The sequence below is a fragment of the Cetorhinus maximus genome, unplaced genomic scaffold, assembly GCF_964194155.1.
Source record: "Cetorhinus maximus unplaced genomic scaffold, sCetMax3.hap1.1 HAP1_SCAFFOLD_204, whole genome shotgun sequence".
Classification (NCBI taxonomy): Eukaryota; Metazoa; Chordata; class Chondrichthyes; order Lamniformes; family Cetorhinidae; genus Cetorhinus; species Cetorhinus maximus.
Window position 1 is genome coordinate 226,538 of NW_027596181.1, and position 13,486 is coordinate 240,023.

At 45.2% G+C, this 13,486-nt stretch overlaps 1 protein-coding gene across 1 annotated transcript in view; it reads left to right on the top strand.

The window, feature by feature from the left end:
• LOC144673028 (uncharacterized) overlaps positions 1-13,486 on the top strand; it is a 135,664-nt gene that overhangs the window by 36,003 nt on the left and 86,175 nt on the right. The window contains 2 exon segments of the mRNA XM_078535025.1: positions 4,210-4,355; positions 5,727-5,798. Coding sequence (XP_078391151.1) covers positions 4,210-4,355; positions 5,727-5,798 — 218 coding nt within the window.

Consider the following 13,486-nt stretch of genomic DNA (forward strand, 5'->3'; position numbering starts at 1 on the left):
AACATGGGGTTAATAAAAGGAAATGTTGTTGAAGTGGAAGATGAACCATGATCTCAGTGAATGGCGGAGTTGGCTCTAAGGGCTGAATAGCTGGCTCCTGCCCCTATTTCATATGTTTTTATTGCAAGGGGAATGCATTGTAAAAGAAGTTTTGCTGCAGCTAAACAGGGCCTTAGTCAGACAGCATCTGGAGTAAACTATACAGTTTTGGTCTATTTAGTTAAGAAAGGGTATAATTGCATTAGAACCAGTTCAGAGAAGGTTCACTCGACTTATTGCTGGGATGAAGGGGTTTATTTTATGATGAAAAGTTAAGCAGATTGGGCCTATACCCGTTGGTGTTCAGGAGGCTGAGAGGTGATCTTATTGAACACAGAAGATCCTGAGGGGACTTGATAGGGTTTGTGCTGAGAGGACTTTTCCACTTGTGGGAGGAGAACTTAGGGACACTGTTTTAAAAAATAGCGGTCTCCCATTTAAGACTCAGATGAGAAGAAATTTAGTTAGTCTGTGGAATTCTCTTCCCAAGAGGCGAGTGGAGGCTGGGTCATTAAATATATTCAAGGCTGAGTTAAGGTAGATTTTTGATTGACAAGAGAATTGAGGATTACGCAGACCAACAGGAAAGCTGAGTTCATGCCAGAATCAGATCAGCCAGAATCAGATCAGCCATCATCTTATCAAATGACGGAGAAGGCTTGAGGGGCTGAATGGCCTACTCCTGCTCCTAGTTATTCTGTTCTTATTCCAATACGTTCTTCAGACTACAATCTGTGGCCAGTGATGGATAGAGAAGCATTATGTTTTGTGGACCCCAGAGGCTCTCCTGTGCCCGTTCGCTAGGCCACTCGATCTCTCAGCTCCACCAAACATTTGCCCGGCCTTCAGGACTCCCAGCTGCAGCACTTCATCTTCCATTGGTGTAAGGATGGCAAGACCTGGACGCCAGCACTCTTAGTGGCTCCTTCCCTGACATCATGTGCTCTCTTTTCTACATACATTTCTATGGTTACTCACCCATCAAAGGTACACATTAGTCTATGCTGATGTCAGCCTGCCTGTCCATCATGTCACCACAGAGATACCTCCTGCATGTGGACACTCAGTCTCGGCAGTGCAGGGTCAATTCTCACTGGCCAGGGCCTTCCACAGAGAGGCTGACATGTCTCTGACAGTCAATGCTGCTACCTGGGCATCCTTAGTCACATATAAGGCTGTACGTTTAACATTGGTGCTGCGCTCACCTTGCCAGAACACATCAGGACTTTGATCCTTTTGTGTCACTGCAACCACGTGCCCCACACCTGCTCACCCCCTCGGCAATCTCCACCCAGGCTTGCTTGGATTGACTGGGCCGATCTCCTCCTCCTGTCCTGAGGGAACAAGACCTCCCTCCGAGCCCGAGCAGTCTGGGGAAGCGCATCCAGGGAGACATCAGTAAACCAGGGATGTTGCCTTCATAGCTTCCAGCAAGATCACAGCCATTATCCACAACCCGACCAGAAAACTTCATTCCTGAGTCACGGACCATCCCATGTCCCCCCCACCCCCGAGTGACATGGAGATACTGTGCTGCTGTCTTGCACCATCATCCCTTCTGTCAGTTAATCACATCGCAGATCCCATTCTGATCTCTCCTTGCCCGCAGATCCCCCAAACGCCGTAGCTTATAACCTGTCAATTCACTGCTATTTCCCAGTTCTAATAACAGCTCAGACTTTAATATGATAGAATTCTTCAACAAGATGGAGAGTGATGAAGTTGATTCTGAATCTAGGGTCCTGAATCTTAATAAACGAATCTACAATGGTATGAGGCGCAAGTTGGCTGTGATGTATTGGGAAAATGTTATTTAAAGGGGTGACGGTGGATAGGCAATGGCAAACATTCAAAAAGCACGTGGGTCAACTGCAACAATTGTTTATTCCTGGCATGCGCAGAAGTAAAACAGGAAGGGTGGACAAACCATGGCTTACAAGGGAATTTAGAGACAACATTAAATAAAAGGAAAAGGCATACAAATTGGCCAGAGAAAACAACAGACCTGAGGATTGGGAGCAGTTTAGAATCCAGTAAAGAAGGGACAAATAATTGTTTAAGAAGAGGAAAATAGAGCATGAGAGTAAGTTTGCGGGGAACGTAAAAACTGACTGTAAAAGTTTCTATAGGTATGTGAAGAGAAAAAAATTGTTGAAGACAAATGTAGGTCCCTTACAGTCAAAAACAGGGCAATTTATAATGGGGAACAAAGAAGTGGCCGCCAATTAAATACATACTTTGGTTATGTCTTCACAAAGGAGGACACAAATAACATACCAGAAATGTTGAGGAACTCAGGGTTTAGTGAGAGGGAGGAACTGAAAGAAATCGGTATTGGTAGGGAAATGGGTTGGGGAAATTGATGGGATTGAAGGCCGATAAATCCCTAGGGCCTGATAATCTACATCCTAGAGTACTTAAGGAAGTGGCCCCAGAATAGTGGATACATTGGTGGTCATCTTCCGAGATTCTATAGACTCTGGAACAGTTCCTACAGATTGGAGGGTAGCTAATGTAACCCCACTATTTAAAAAGGGAGGTAGAGAGAAAACAGGGAATTATAGACCAATCAGCCTGACGTCGGTAGTGGGGAAAATTCTAGAGTCCATTATAAAAGATTTAATAGCTGAGCACTTGGAAAACAGTGGCAGAATCGGACAGAGTGAGCATGGATATACGAAAGGGAAATCATGTTTGACAAATGTACTGGAATTTTTTGAGGATGTAACTGGTAGAGTTGATGAGGGGGAGCCAGAGGATGTGGTTTATTTGGATGTTCAGAAGACTTTCGATAAAGTCCAGCCTAAGAGATTAGCGTGTGAAATGAAAGCACATGGGATTGGGGGTAGTGTATTGAGATGGATAGAAAACAGGTTGACAGACAGGAAACAAAGAGTAGGAATAAACAGGTCTTTTTCCGAATGGCAGGCAGTGACTAGTGGGGTACAGCAGGGATCGGTGCTGGGACCACAACTATTCACAGTATATATTAATGATTTAGATGAGGGAACTAAATGTAATATCTCCACATTTGCAGATGACACAAAGCTGGGTGGGAGGGTGAGATGTGAGGAGGATGTGGAGATGCTTCAGTGTGATTTGGACAAGCTGAGTGAGTGGGCAAATGTATGGCAGATGCATTATAATGTGGATAAATGTGAGGTTACCCACTTTGGTAGCAAAAACAGGAAGGCAGATTATATTCGGAATGGCTATAAATTGAGAGAGGGGAATGTGCAGCGATACCTGGGTGTCCTCGTACACCAGTCGCTGAAGGTAAACATGCAGGTGCAGCAGGCGGCAAATAAGCCAAATGGTATGTTGGCCTTCATAGTCAGAGGATTCGAGTACAGGAGCAGGGATGTCTTCCTGCAATTATACAGGGCCTTGGTGAAACCACACCTGGAGTATTGTGTGCAGTTTTGGACTCCTTATCAGAGGAAGGATGTTCTTGCTATAGAGGGAGTGCAGCAAAGGTTTACCAGACTGATTCCTGGCATGGCGGGACTGACATATGAGGAGGAATTGGGTCGGTTAGGACTTCATTCGCTGGAGCTCAGAAGAATCAGGGGGGACCTCAAAGAAAGCTATCAAATTCCAACAGGACTTGACAGGGTAGATTCAGGAAGGATGTTCCAGATGGTAGGGGATCCAGAACCAGGGGTCACACTCTGAGGATACGGGATAGACTATTTAGGACTGAGATGAGAAATTTCTTCACCCAGAAATTGGTGAGCACTACCACAGAAAGTAGTAGAGGCCAAAGCATTGCATGTGTTGAAGAAGGAGTTAGATATAGCTCTTGGGGCGAAAGGGATCAAACGATATGGGGAGAAAGCGGGAGCAGGATATCGAGTTGGATGATCAACCATGATCATAATGAATGGTGGAGCAGGCTCGAGGGGCCGAATGGCCTACTCCTGCTCCTAGTTTCTATGGTTCTATGTTTAACTCTGTTTCTCTCTTCACAAATACTTGCCTGATCTACTGAGTATTTCCAGTATATTATATTTATATTTAATTTGCAGCATTAATAGTGTTTTCTTTTTCCTTTATAAATGGATGTTGTGCTTTTGGAATGTCTCTTACTTTATATTATTATTAATAGTATTCGTTAAAACACTGTGGATTTAACCTGATTCCTGTTATTTTTCTCCCCCTGTTCCTTAGTCTATGTGGTAACCGTCTCACTGATTCTTGTGCCGAGTATCTCGCCTCCGCTCTCAGTACAAACCGGTCACTGACGGATCTGAACCTGGTATACAACCGCTTCACAGACCAATCTGTCCCCGCTTTCAGCCGACTCATCCTGACCTGTAGGATACAAACCTGATCAAGTGAGTGTTTGTGTTAATTGTTAGTGTAATAATTAAAATATAAATGGGATTTAAAATATAAATGGTCCTGAATCTATCAAACAGCAGCAATGAAAAGCGGATTGCCACTGCTCGACAAGATTCTCCCAAACTGAAACTGCTTAATTTTCCTCCCGGGACCTTCAGCAGTGACCCCACCTCCCCGGGGAGCTCCACACGAGCAGAGTCTAGTCGGGTCAGGGGAGAGTGGTGGGGTCGGGGGGTTAAGGCGGTCAGGTTGATGGCCAATGGGGCTGGGTCAGCGGCGTTGTTGGGTCGGGCTGTAGAGCCGGGGGTTTAGTCAGATTTGGTCAAGGACAGAGTTGGGAGGGTCAGGAGGTAGTCGGGTTGGCGGGGGTGTTTGGAGGGGTTAATCGGGTAGTGTGGGTGTAGTATGATGGTCGGTGAGGGGGTGGGGGTGGTTGGAGGGGTTAATCGGGTAGTGTGGGTGTAGTATGATGGTCAGTGGGGGTGTGGGGGTGGTTGGAGGGGTTAATCGGGTAGTGTGGGTGTAGTATGACGGTCAGTGGGAGTTGGGGGTGGTTGGAGGGGTTAATCGGGTAGTGTGGGTGTAGTATCATGTTCAGTGAGGGGTGGGGTTTGGAGGGGTTAATCGGGTAATGTGGGTGTAGTATGATGGTCAGTGGGGGGTGGGGGTGGTTGGAGGGGTTAAGCAGGTAGTGTGGGTGTAGTATCATGTTCAGTGAGGGGTGGGGGTTGGAGGGGTTAATCGGGTAGTGTGGGTGTAGTATGATGGTCAGTGGGGGGGTGGGGGTGGTTGGAGGGGTTAATCGGGTAGTGTGGGTGTAGTATGATGGTCAGTGGGGAGTGGGGGTGGTTGGAGGGGTTAATCGGGTAGTGTGGGTGTAGTATGATGGTCAGTGGGGGTTGGGGGTGGTTGGAGGGGTTAATCGGGTTGTGTGGGTGTAGTATGATGGTCAGTGGGGGGGTGGGGGGTGGGTGATTGGCGGACTCAGTTGTGGAGTTACCCGGGTATTAGACCAGGTTTTACAGTCTAACATTTCCTGGGTAACTACCCGGGTAAGTCCTGTGGATTTGTCCCAAGTCTCCGATTCTTACCCAGAGTCAGAGACATTCACACAGGGTCCCGGGCAGCAGGGGTATTGCCCAGTGGAAATTTAAACCTCTGGGGCAATTCCCACGTAGACCCGTGAGTCAGGACATCCCAGGGACCCGCTGCCCATCTTCAGCCATATGTCTGGTCTCTGATGACCCAGTGAGCAAGAGATTTGGCCCATTAACTCCAGTCTCCCTGTTATTGACACTGTTGTTCAATCTGTTTATTCCTGTTTAATCTTTAATCTCTTTCAGGCTGGAGTACAATCAGTTCAAAGTGGAGAAAATCAGCTGAAGTTGCTGCAGGGAACCAGATCTGTACTGAGAGTGAGATGCAAACCTTAGGATTGATAAACATTTATGTTCTCACTATAGGAACATTTTTAACCGAGTTTCTCTCCCTCCCCTTTAACCGGCCGCGCTCCAGGTTTAAATCCTATTGGCCCTTTCCCAGTTTCCAGCTCGAGCTGAGGGAGCGTCATCTCCCATTGTGACGTCAGAGGCCCAGCCACAGGGTCACGAGACTCAGCCGCCCGACCCCACAGGCGCTGCTTCTGCAGGATATCCGTGGCTGAATGTTCCCCAATGGGTCACTGGGGAAATGTACAGACAGGGAGGCCCATGGTGGGGATCAGTCTGGGCTGCAGTGGGACATTGACAATTACACTCAGTATTCCTGGGATTGGGGGTAAAGCCCCTAGGGCTCCCGCTCAGTATCACTGCCCAGTGACCCTGCTGGGAAGTGAACCTGTGTGGGTTCAGGGTGGGTACAGGGTCTGTTCAGCTGGGATAGATCCCACTGTCCAATAGAGACAAAAACCGACTGCATGGGGTGTCCCAGAGAGAGTATCCTATTGGGGAGGTTCCAGCGGATTCTGTAACTGAGGGATTGGACTGAAAGTATCAATGCTTTTCTGTCGTCCCTAAGAAAGAAATCATCAGTTGTTGAAACAATGTGTTGAATTTAGACTCTGCCCTATTGATATTGCTGTAATTTACAGACTGAAGGGTGAGTTTCTAAACAGCTGGAATGACAAAGAGGACTGGAGTGTGTCAAATAAAGATGGTGACCTGGTAAGTTCACCCACCCGCTCAAAGAATAACAAGTTGTGGAAGTTAAGTGACCCAGTGGAAACTACACTGCAGTAAATGGACAGGAACCACGTAGGGACCCACAGCCTGAAACTCCGCGGGCCTAATGCATGGGTTGTGGTCTGAACACAGAGCAGGATCACCAGCATTTAAACAGAGAGAAGATAGTTTGATGTTCTGGGTCAGGTTCCTTAAGATGTAACTTTGTTGGATTGATATTATTTTCCAGATACTGATGGGCCTGTTGTACATTACATTATTTCCTGATTTATTTTACATTCCCCATCATATACAGTTTGTTTATTCTCCCCTCACTCTGGTACAATAAATGGTGTAGTTTTACTGTGTTCATCAGGCTTCAAAAAATCAAGGAAGGGAACCAATAATTTGAAATCAGTAATAACCAGATTCGAACAACAGGCTCACACAAGAAAGATGATCTGGTATTAGATATCTCCTGGGGCCACAGACTGACAGATCAAGGGACAGAGAGATAAGGCTCTATGGTTTAATGTAAGGAATCAACTCAGAAATGTCAACATAATCACCATACAGTAATGAGAGATTAATACTGATACAGTGGAAAGAACAGGTAACAGGGACAAAAAAACACAATTTGTAAAGGCCTTTACACCCATTTATAATGTTGTCACTGACACCCAATTAACGCTGATAGCCCACAAATTGCAATGAGATAAGTGGCCCATTTAATGGAGTCGATTTCAACTATCAGGGGAGGATTGTGTATTGGGTTATGTTGCTGGACTAACAATCCTGGGGTTTTGCTGATAACCCAGAGAACATGAGTTCAGATGAAAGTTTGAGAATTTTAATTCAGATTAACAGAAGCTGGATTTTAAATAGAAACTGTTGTCATTGATCATTAATCTGCCCGAGTGTTTGTAAAGGAAACGTGCCGTCCTTATCTGGCCTGTTCTGTCTCTGACTCCAGACTCTGCAATGTGATTGGCTGTCATGTTCGCGGCCTCTGAGGTGCCCGAGTATTCCGCTTAGTTGTATAAAACAGTCACATCGATCATTCTAGGAGATGCCCCAACAGCGACATCTCAGGGTAATTTGAGTCGACAATTACAGTGACTTCACCAGCAACAGCCACAGCTGGGAAGTGGGTGGAACTTGTCACTCGGGTGTAAAACTGGTGTTTCAGATCCTTGAAATGGAAATTGAAAGGTTTCTGTGAGGCCGCTGATTTCTAATGCCAGTTTCTCACCAGAGGAGCAAGTTGGGGGATAAATGTTCATGCAGACACCGGGGTGCTCCCCATATCTTCTTGTACTAGAGCGGCTGGGATGTGTTGTATCCACTGGAACAGACAGAGAGCGCCAGGGATTAACACCTCATCGGGGAAAGCAACAAACAATGGAAAATAGAATCCGGCCGAGTCCAAAAAACCCGGACGATTTACTATATACCCCGTTATGGGCAAAATCCCAAGACAAACCTCTTCTCCAATCAACAGTATTAGATCGACAGACTACGGAATGGATGAATTAGATTCCTGAATGGTTCATAAATGAATCTCCCCAATCTGATCTAAACTATAATTTTATAATGAGTGATCTAGTGAATACTTTTTGATGGTGATAGACTGAGTTAGCAGCCTCTCATTCATTGTGCTACTTACCTGCCTATTAATTGTCTAATTAATGTTCCTGGGTGACCCTGTCTGCAACTATACAGAATAGGTCCTCCCGATCCACTCCAGCTCTACCCTCATAATTGTAAACACCTCAAATTAATGGTCACTTAGTCTCCTCTGTTCCAAAGAAAACAACCCCAGCCGATCCAGTCTTTCCTGGTAGGAAATGGGTGAGAGCCAGGCTGTCAAGGAGGACAAGGCCAGTATTGCACTAATCCCCTCAGTGCATCTCGCTCTACAACATTTATTCAGCCCTGAATACTGGTGAGAATGACGGGTCAACAGGGGAGTGCAGCCAGAGCCAAACCCATGGTGCCACGGATTGTTCAGCTGACCGGGGGTGAGGAGGTGCAATAATTGGGGATTATGTAGTTCAGGGAGACCGCTGGCCTTTCTGCGGCTGCAGACATGAGTCTTGGATGAGTTGTTGCCAGACCAACCACCTCCCCCCAACCCCCATGGTGGGTCAAGGCCACGCCGAAATCGGCAAAGGCAAAGAAAGCAATGCTCAAAAAGATGCAAATAAAAATATATAAGTTGTTGAATTCTGAGCTTGGAGGTTCTTCTCAGCATCACCACATCTCTCTTAAAAGAGCTGAGACCACAAGAAAATGGCACTTGCGGCCCAGCTCTTTCTCAATAGAGATCAGTAAGAAACATGTGCTACACCCGCGCTTTCTCTTTGTCAGATCTGAACAATTATTGTATGTTGCGTCTCCTGTGTAATGGACCTAGAGCTAATCTTCTTCCCTATTATTCCCAAATTTCCCCTGTCCAATACAATGTGAACAATTATTGTGTTGTGTTCTTCTCTAATCTGTAAACTTCATTGTTCCGGAGTGTGGGAACATCTACTGGCCGGAACTGAGAACTGTAACAGAGCGGCTCAGATTCACATTTACAGTCAGTGTTACAAAAACAGCCACAATGTGCAATGTAAGCAAATAGTTTCTGTCTGTTAATTATGTTGTATTGTTCCAAATTTTATAGTGAGAAATGAATAGAATCGAGAAATAATAACGATATTGCTTCACTCCTTGGATTATTGTGAATTTACCATTTTATTCTTTACTAGACATTAAGCACCATTTCTGTCTGATTTCTCAGGTTTACATGACTGAAAAAAACAAACACAAATAGAATAAAAACTAAGCTGATGGCTTCACAGGAAATAAAAGCAAAAGAAATGGGGGTGAAATACAAACAGAATAAAATGAAATAAATCTGAAAAAACTGGTCAGGCTGATCCTGAAACATCTGTGAAGAAGTTCGGGTTAACAGTTCAGGGCCTTGAACCTTCTCTGGACCTGAAAAGATAATCCAGCTTCTCCACAGAGAGATTTGAACATTCGCCTTCTTTATTTTAATAATGTTTTATTTTGATTTCAGAGTTGCTTATTTGGTATTGAAATATTCTTTTGTAAATTCCATGGGCCCAAATCTTCCTGTCTCCGGATGGTCAGAATTTGGGTGTTTGTGAGAAGATGTGTGTTAGGATCTTGCGGAAGTCCTGACTCGGGGACTTTCCTTATTCAATGGGCCAAGGGAGCTGGACAGGCTTTTCCTGATTCCACATCCTGGGTTGTTCTTCCCCGGTGTCTTGGGGATGACACTAGGCAGTAAATAGGAACTCTCTGCTTCTTTCTTGCCTGTGAGCTGTCTGATTGGGACTCTTCCTGTTAATCCTGTTTTATTGTCACACTCACAAGGTCTGAACTGCTGCTCTCTTTCCCATGGTCTCTAAGATTCTTAACCAGGTTAGGAAGGAATCAGTGACCCTGACCAGTAACAGCCGTTTCCTAATGGTTATCCACAAGGGCGGTTCACACACTCTCCTCACTTCATCATTAACGACCATAAATAAAACATAAAAGATACAAAACCACAGCAACAACAATAACTTCCATTTATAGGGCGCCTTTAACAAAGTAAAATGTCACAAGTTGCAGGAGGGTTACGGACAAATTTGACACAAGAACAGAGTAAGTAGGAGCAGGAGTAAACCACACAGCCCGTCCAGCCCGCTCCGCTATTTCATATGGGCAGGGCCAGGATTCCCTTCCCGCCATCCGAAGAATTGGTGGTGAACACATTCCCGCCAACTCCCACTGCCCCGCAGCCATTTCACTCTGGGATGAGCGTCAATTGGCTGCAGGTGGAACTTCCGCCCCTCAGTGGGAGGAAGTCCCGCCTCAGAGAGCTGCTGGCTATTCTGATTGGTCGAGAGCTCTCTGGTCCCTGAGGCTCCAGGAGTGGAAAGGACCGGGACTGGAAGTAGCTCCCAGAGCCTCAATCCCAAAATTCCAGCAACAGGTAATTTCTGGGGGCCTCAGGCCGGGTGGGGGGCGGCCTTGCAGCTACCGGGCTTAAGTGGTGGGGGCAAAGTTTTTCTTTATTGGTTCATGGGGTGTGGGTGTCCCAGGAAAGAAAGAATTTTTTGACCATCTGTAATTGCCCCTGAACAGAGTAACTGGCTACGCCACTTCCGAAGGCATTTAAGAGTCAACCACATAACTCTGAAGTAATGTAGGAGTTTGGATCCACATGTAGACGAGACCAGGTAAGGATGACGGATGAGAGATTTCCTTCCCTAAAGGACATTCGTGCACAAGATGGGTCTTTACAACATTTGACATTGGTTTCATAGTCACCATCACTGAGACTAGTTTCTATTCCAGAATTTGTATAAGTATATTCAAACTCCACCAGCTGCTGTGTTCGGATTTGAACCCGTATCCCCACAGCAGTAGCCTAGGAATAAGGATTAGTATTCCAGCGACAATACCACTACAGCACCATACCCACCCCTGATGGAGGAACCTTCACTCCGCCCCCATCCCTCGCCCAAGGCCTGAACTGGATCATTGTCGGGCTTCCTCCAGAATCGAGAAGTCCTCCCGCCAGATTAAAAATTGAGGCTGGGCAGGAAAGGGCCGTTAAGGGAATATATTTAAGAAGGAAATTGATAGATCTCTGGACTCTAAAGGTGCCAAGTGTTCTGGGGAGAGAGCGGGAGGATGGCGTTGTGATAGAGAATCAGCCATGATCATACTGAATGGCGGAGCAGGCTCGAAGTGCCGAATGACCGTGTCCTGCTCCTATTTCCTATGTTTCTCAATTGGGGCAGGGGTGGACAGCCCATCTGAGACCACGTCCACACCAGCATTAAATTGCTGAGAGATCGGGCAGGCGTGAATGCAGTGGGAAGCCTATCTGTGATACTGCCCGCTCAACCAGCCACCCCCTTCGGCCCCCTTCCCCTGCCCGGCCAACCACCGACAAACCAGCCAGACACAGCATCAAATTCAGGCCTCTTTTATTGCAGCTCACAAGCTCTGGGAAGCTCCACCCGCTTTTACTCTTATTGGTCTAACAAGGTTGAAGGTTTTCTCTACCAGTGCAAACTAACTGTTTAAGTTTTATTTTCAGTAATATTACAGGCATTTAGAAATGTGCCTGATGAAAGAGCAAAAATAAACTTTTGAGCAAAGCTGAGAAAAATACCTATAGGATTGGAAAAAAACAAAGATTAAAATAGTTTTTGGTTTGTCTTTTACCTGATTACAAAAAGTTTACACAGTTGTGCACATTTGGGAATGTTTGCTCCACCCTTTTGAGAAGAAGCAGAGAAGTTCACCCTTTCCACTGACAGCCCAGTGATTATTGAACTAAAAACTTTCCCTTTTAAAGATTTGGCTTCATCCCATTTGTTATCTTACAGGACAAACTGTTTGTGAACAGGAGATATGGGAGTTATCCCTAAACTGATTGCAAACACTTCTGTCTCTGATATAAAACACCGGATTATGTGAATATTATTGGACGATAAATTCCTCCAGGGCTCATGCATGAGAGAGAAGAGTAATTAATGGGATGTCCCACTTAGAATATAGGAGCGAAATAACACCAACAAATGGAAATGAATAACTCTTCCTGGCTATAGTTGAATGGAATATATCAATCCATATGGATCTATGTACATTTTAATAAAAGTGTAGGAAAGGGTAGATGAAACTAGTAAGTTGAGTGCTTTATCTTGAGGTCGTTGTGTCTTTGCCTCTGAATGATTTAAGGAAACTCCTTTTGATAGTCTGCCCACTCCCTCGGGCATTGCAGCACACGAGGGAGATAAGCAAATATCTACAGGCAGATGCCACCCCCTACTCCCATCACCCCCTTGCCCCTGAACAACTTCTGGTAAGATTACCCAAGAGTGAAGAGTGGCTTGTTTTAGATGGCATGATATTGGCATTTCGGTATGCGTGTGCAGATATGATATGTTAATGTGCAGTTACTAACATGTGGAAATGTATGATGCTCCTGCACTGAATAATGGGCCCCAGACTTGCTCAGATACTTGGCAACAGAACCACATGAATGGATTAATGTGATCAGTAGCGTGATAAAACATTATAAATCACCAAGGCATAAAATAGATATTCCACAGAAAAAATGACTTTAAAAGAATCAGGGTACAATTAAACACACCGGTATCTACCAGGAGGAGTAACATTTAAATGAAAAGGGATTTTGATTTAGAAAATATCCACAAGGTGGATGCAGCTGAAGACAGCTGGAGAATATTTAAAGTCCATGCATAAACTTCTGTTTGAACTGTAAGTACTTACGACATTCCAATAATTTAGAATTGTGTGAGTGATGTGCAGGTGGAGAGGATGAATCAAAGTCAACAGTTACCACATTTTACTGGAAAAGGTTTTAAATGTATTCTTGGGGGCAGCTCAAAGGTTTGTGTTGTTGATTTTGATAATTTTAATACCTTTAGTATGTTATCTACAGTTTGTAATCAAGTAATTAGGAAAAGAAGGTTATAGGTTAGAAATAGATGGATTAACCAGAAATCTGTTTGTGAGAGGGCTAATTGTTGGGAGGGCTAATTTTTCGAAGAGGTGACCAGGTGTGCAGATGAGAGCAATGCAATTGACGTAGTCTATTTGGACTTCAACAAAGCTTTCAGCTTTCTTCCAGTTGTTCTATTTAGGCCTCTCTCTCTCTCTCTGTCTGTCTGAATTTAGTTCCTGAAATGTTCACTGGCTATTGCTCTTATGATCAAAAAATTGCCAGCAGTGTTCCAGCTCAGAATGGGATTATTAAGGAGCAGAATAGGGTCAGTTTATGAGCTCGGTCCAGGGCTCAGGTCCCCTCTGACAGCGCTGACCCAGTGACTGTGCGGCGATCCCTCATTCCCAAAACTCTGACAGTGAAGCGATCCCTCATTCCTGACCCACTGACTGTGCAGCGC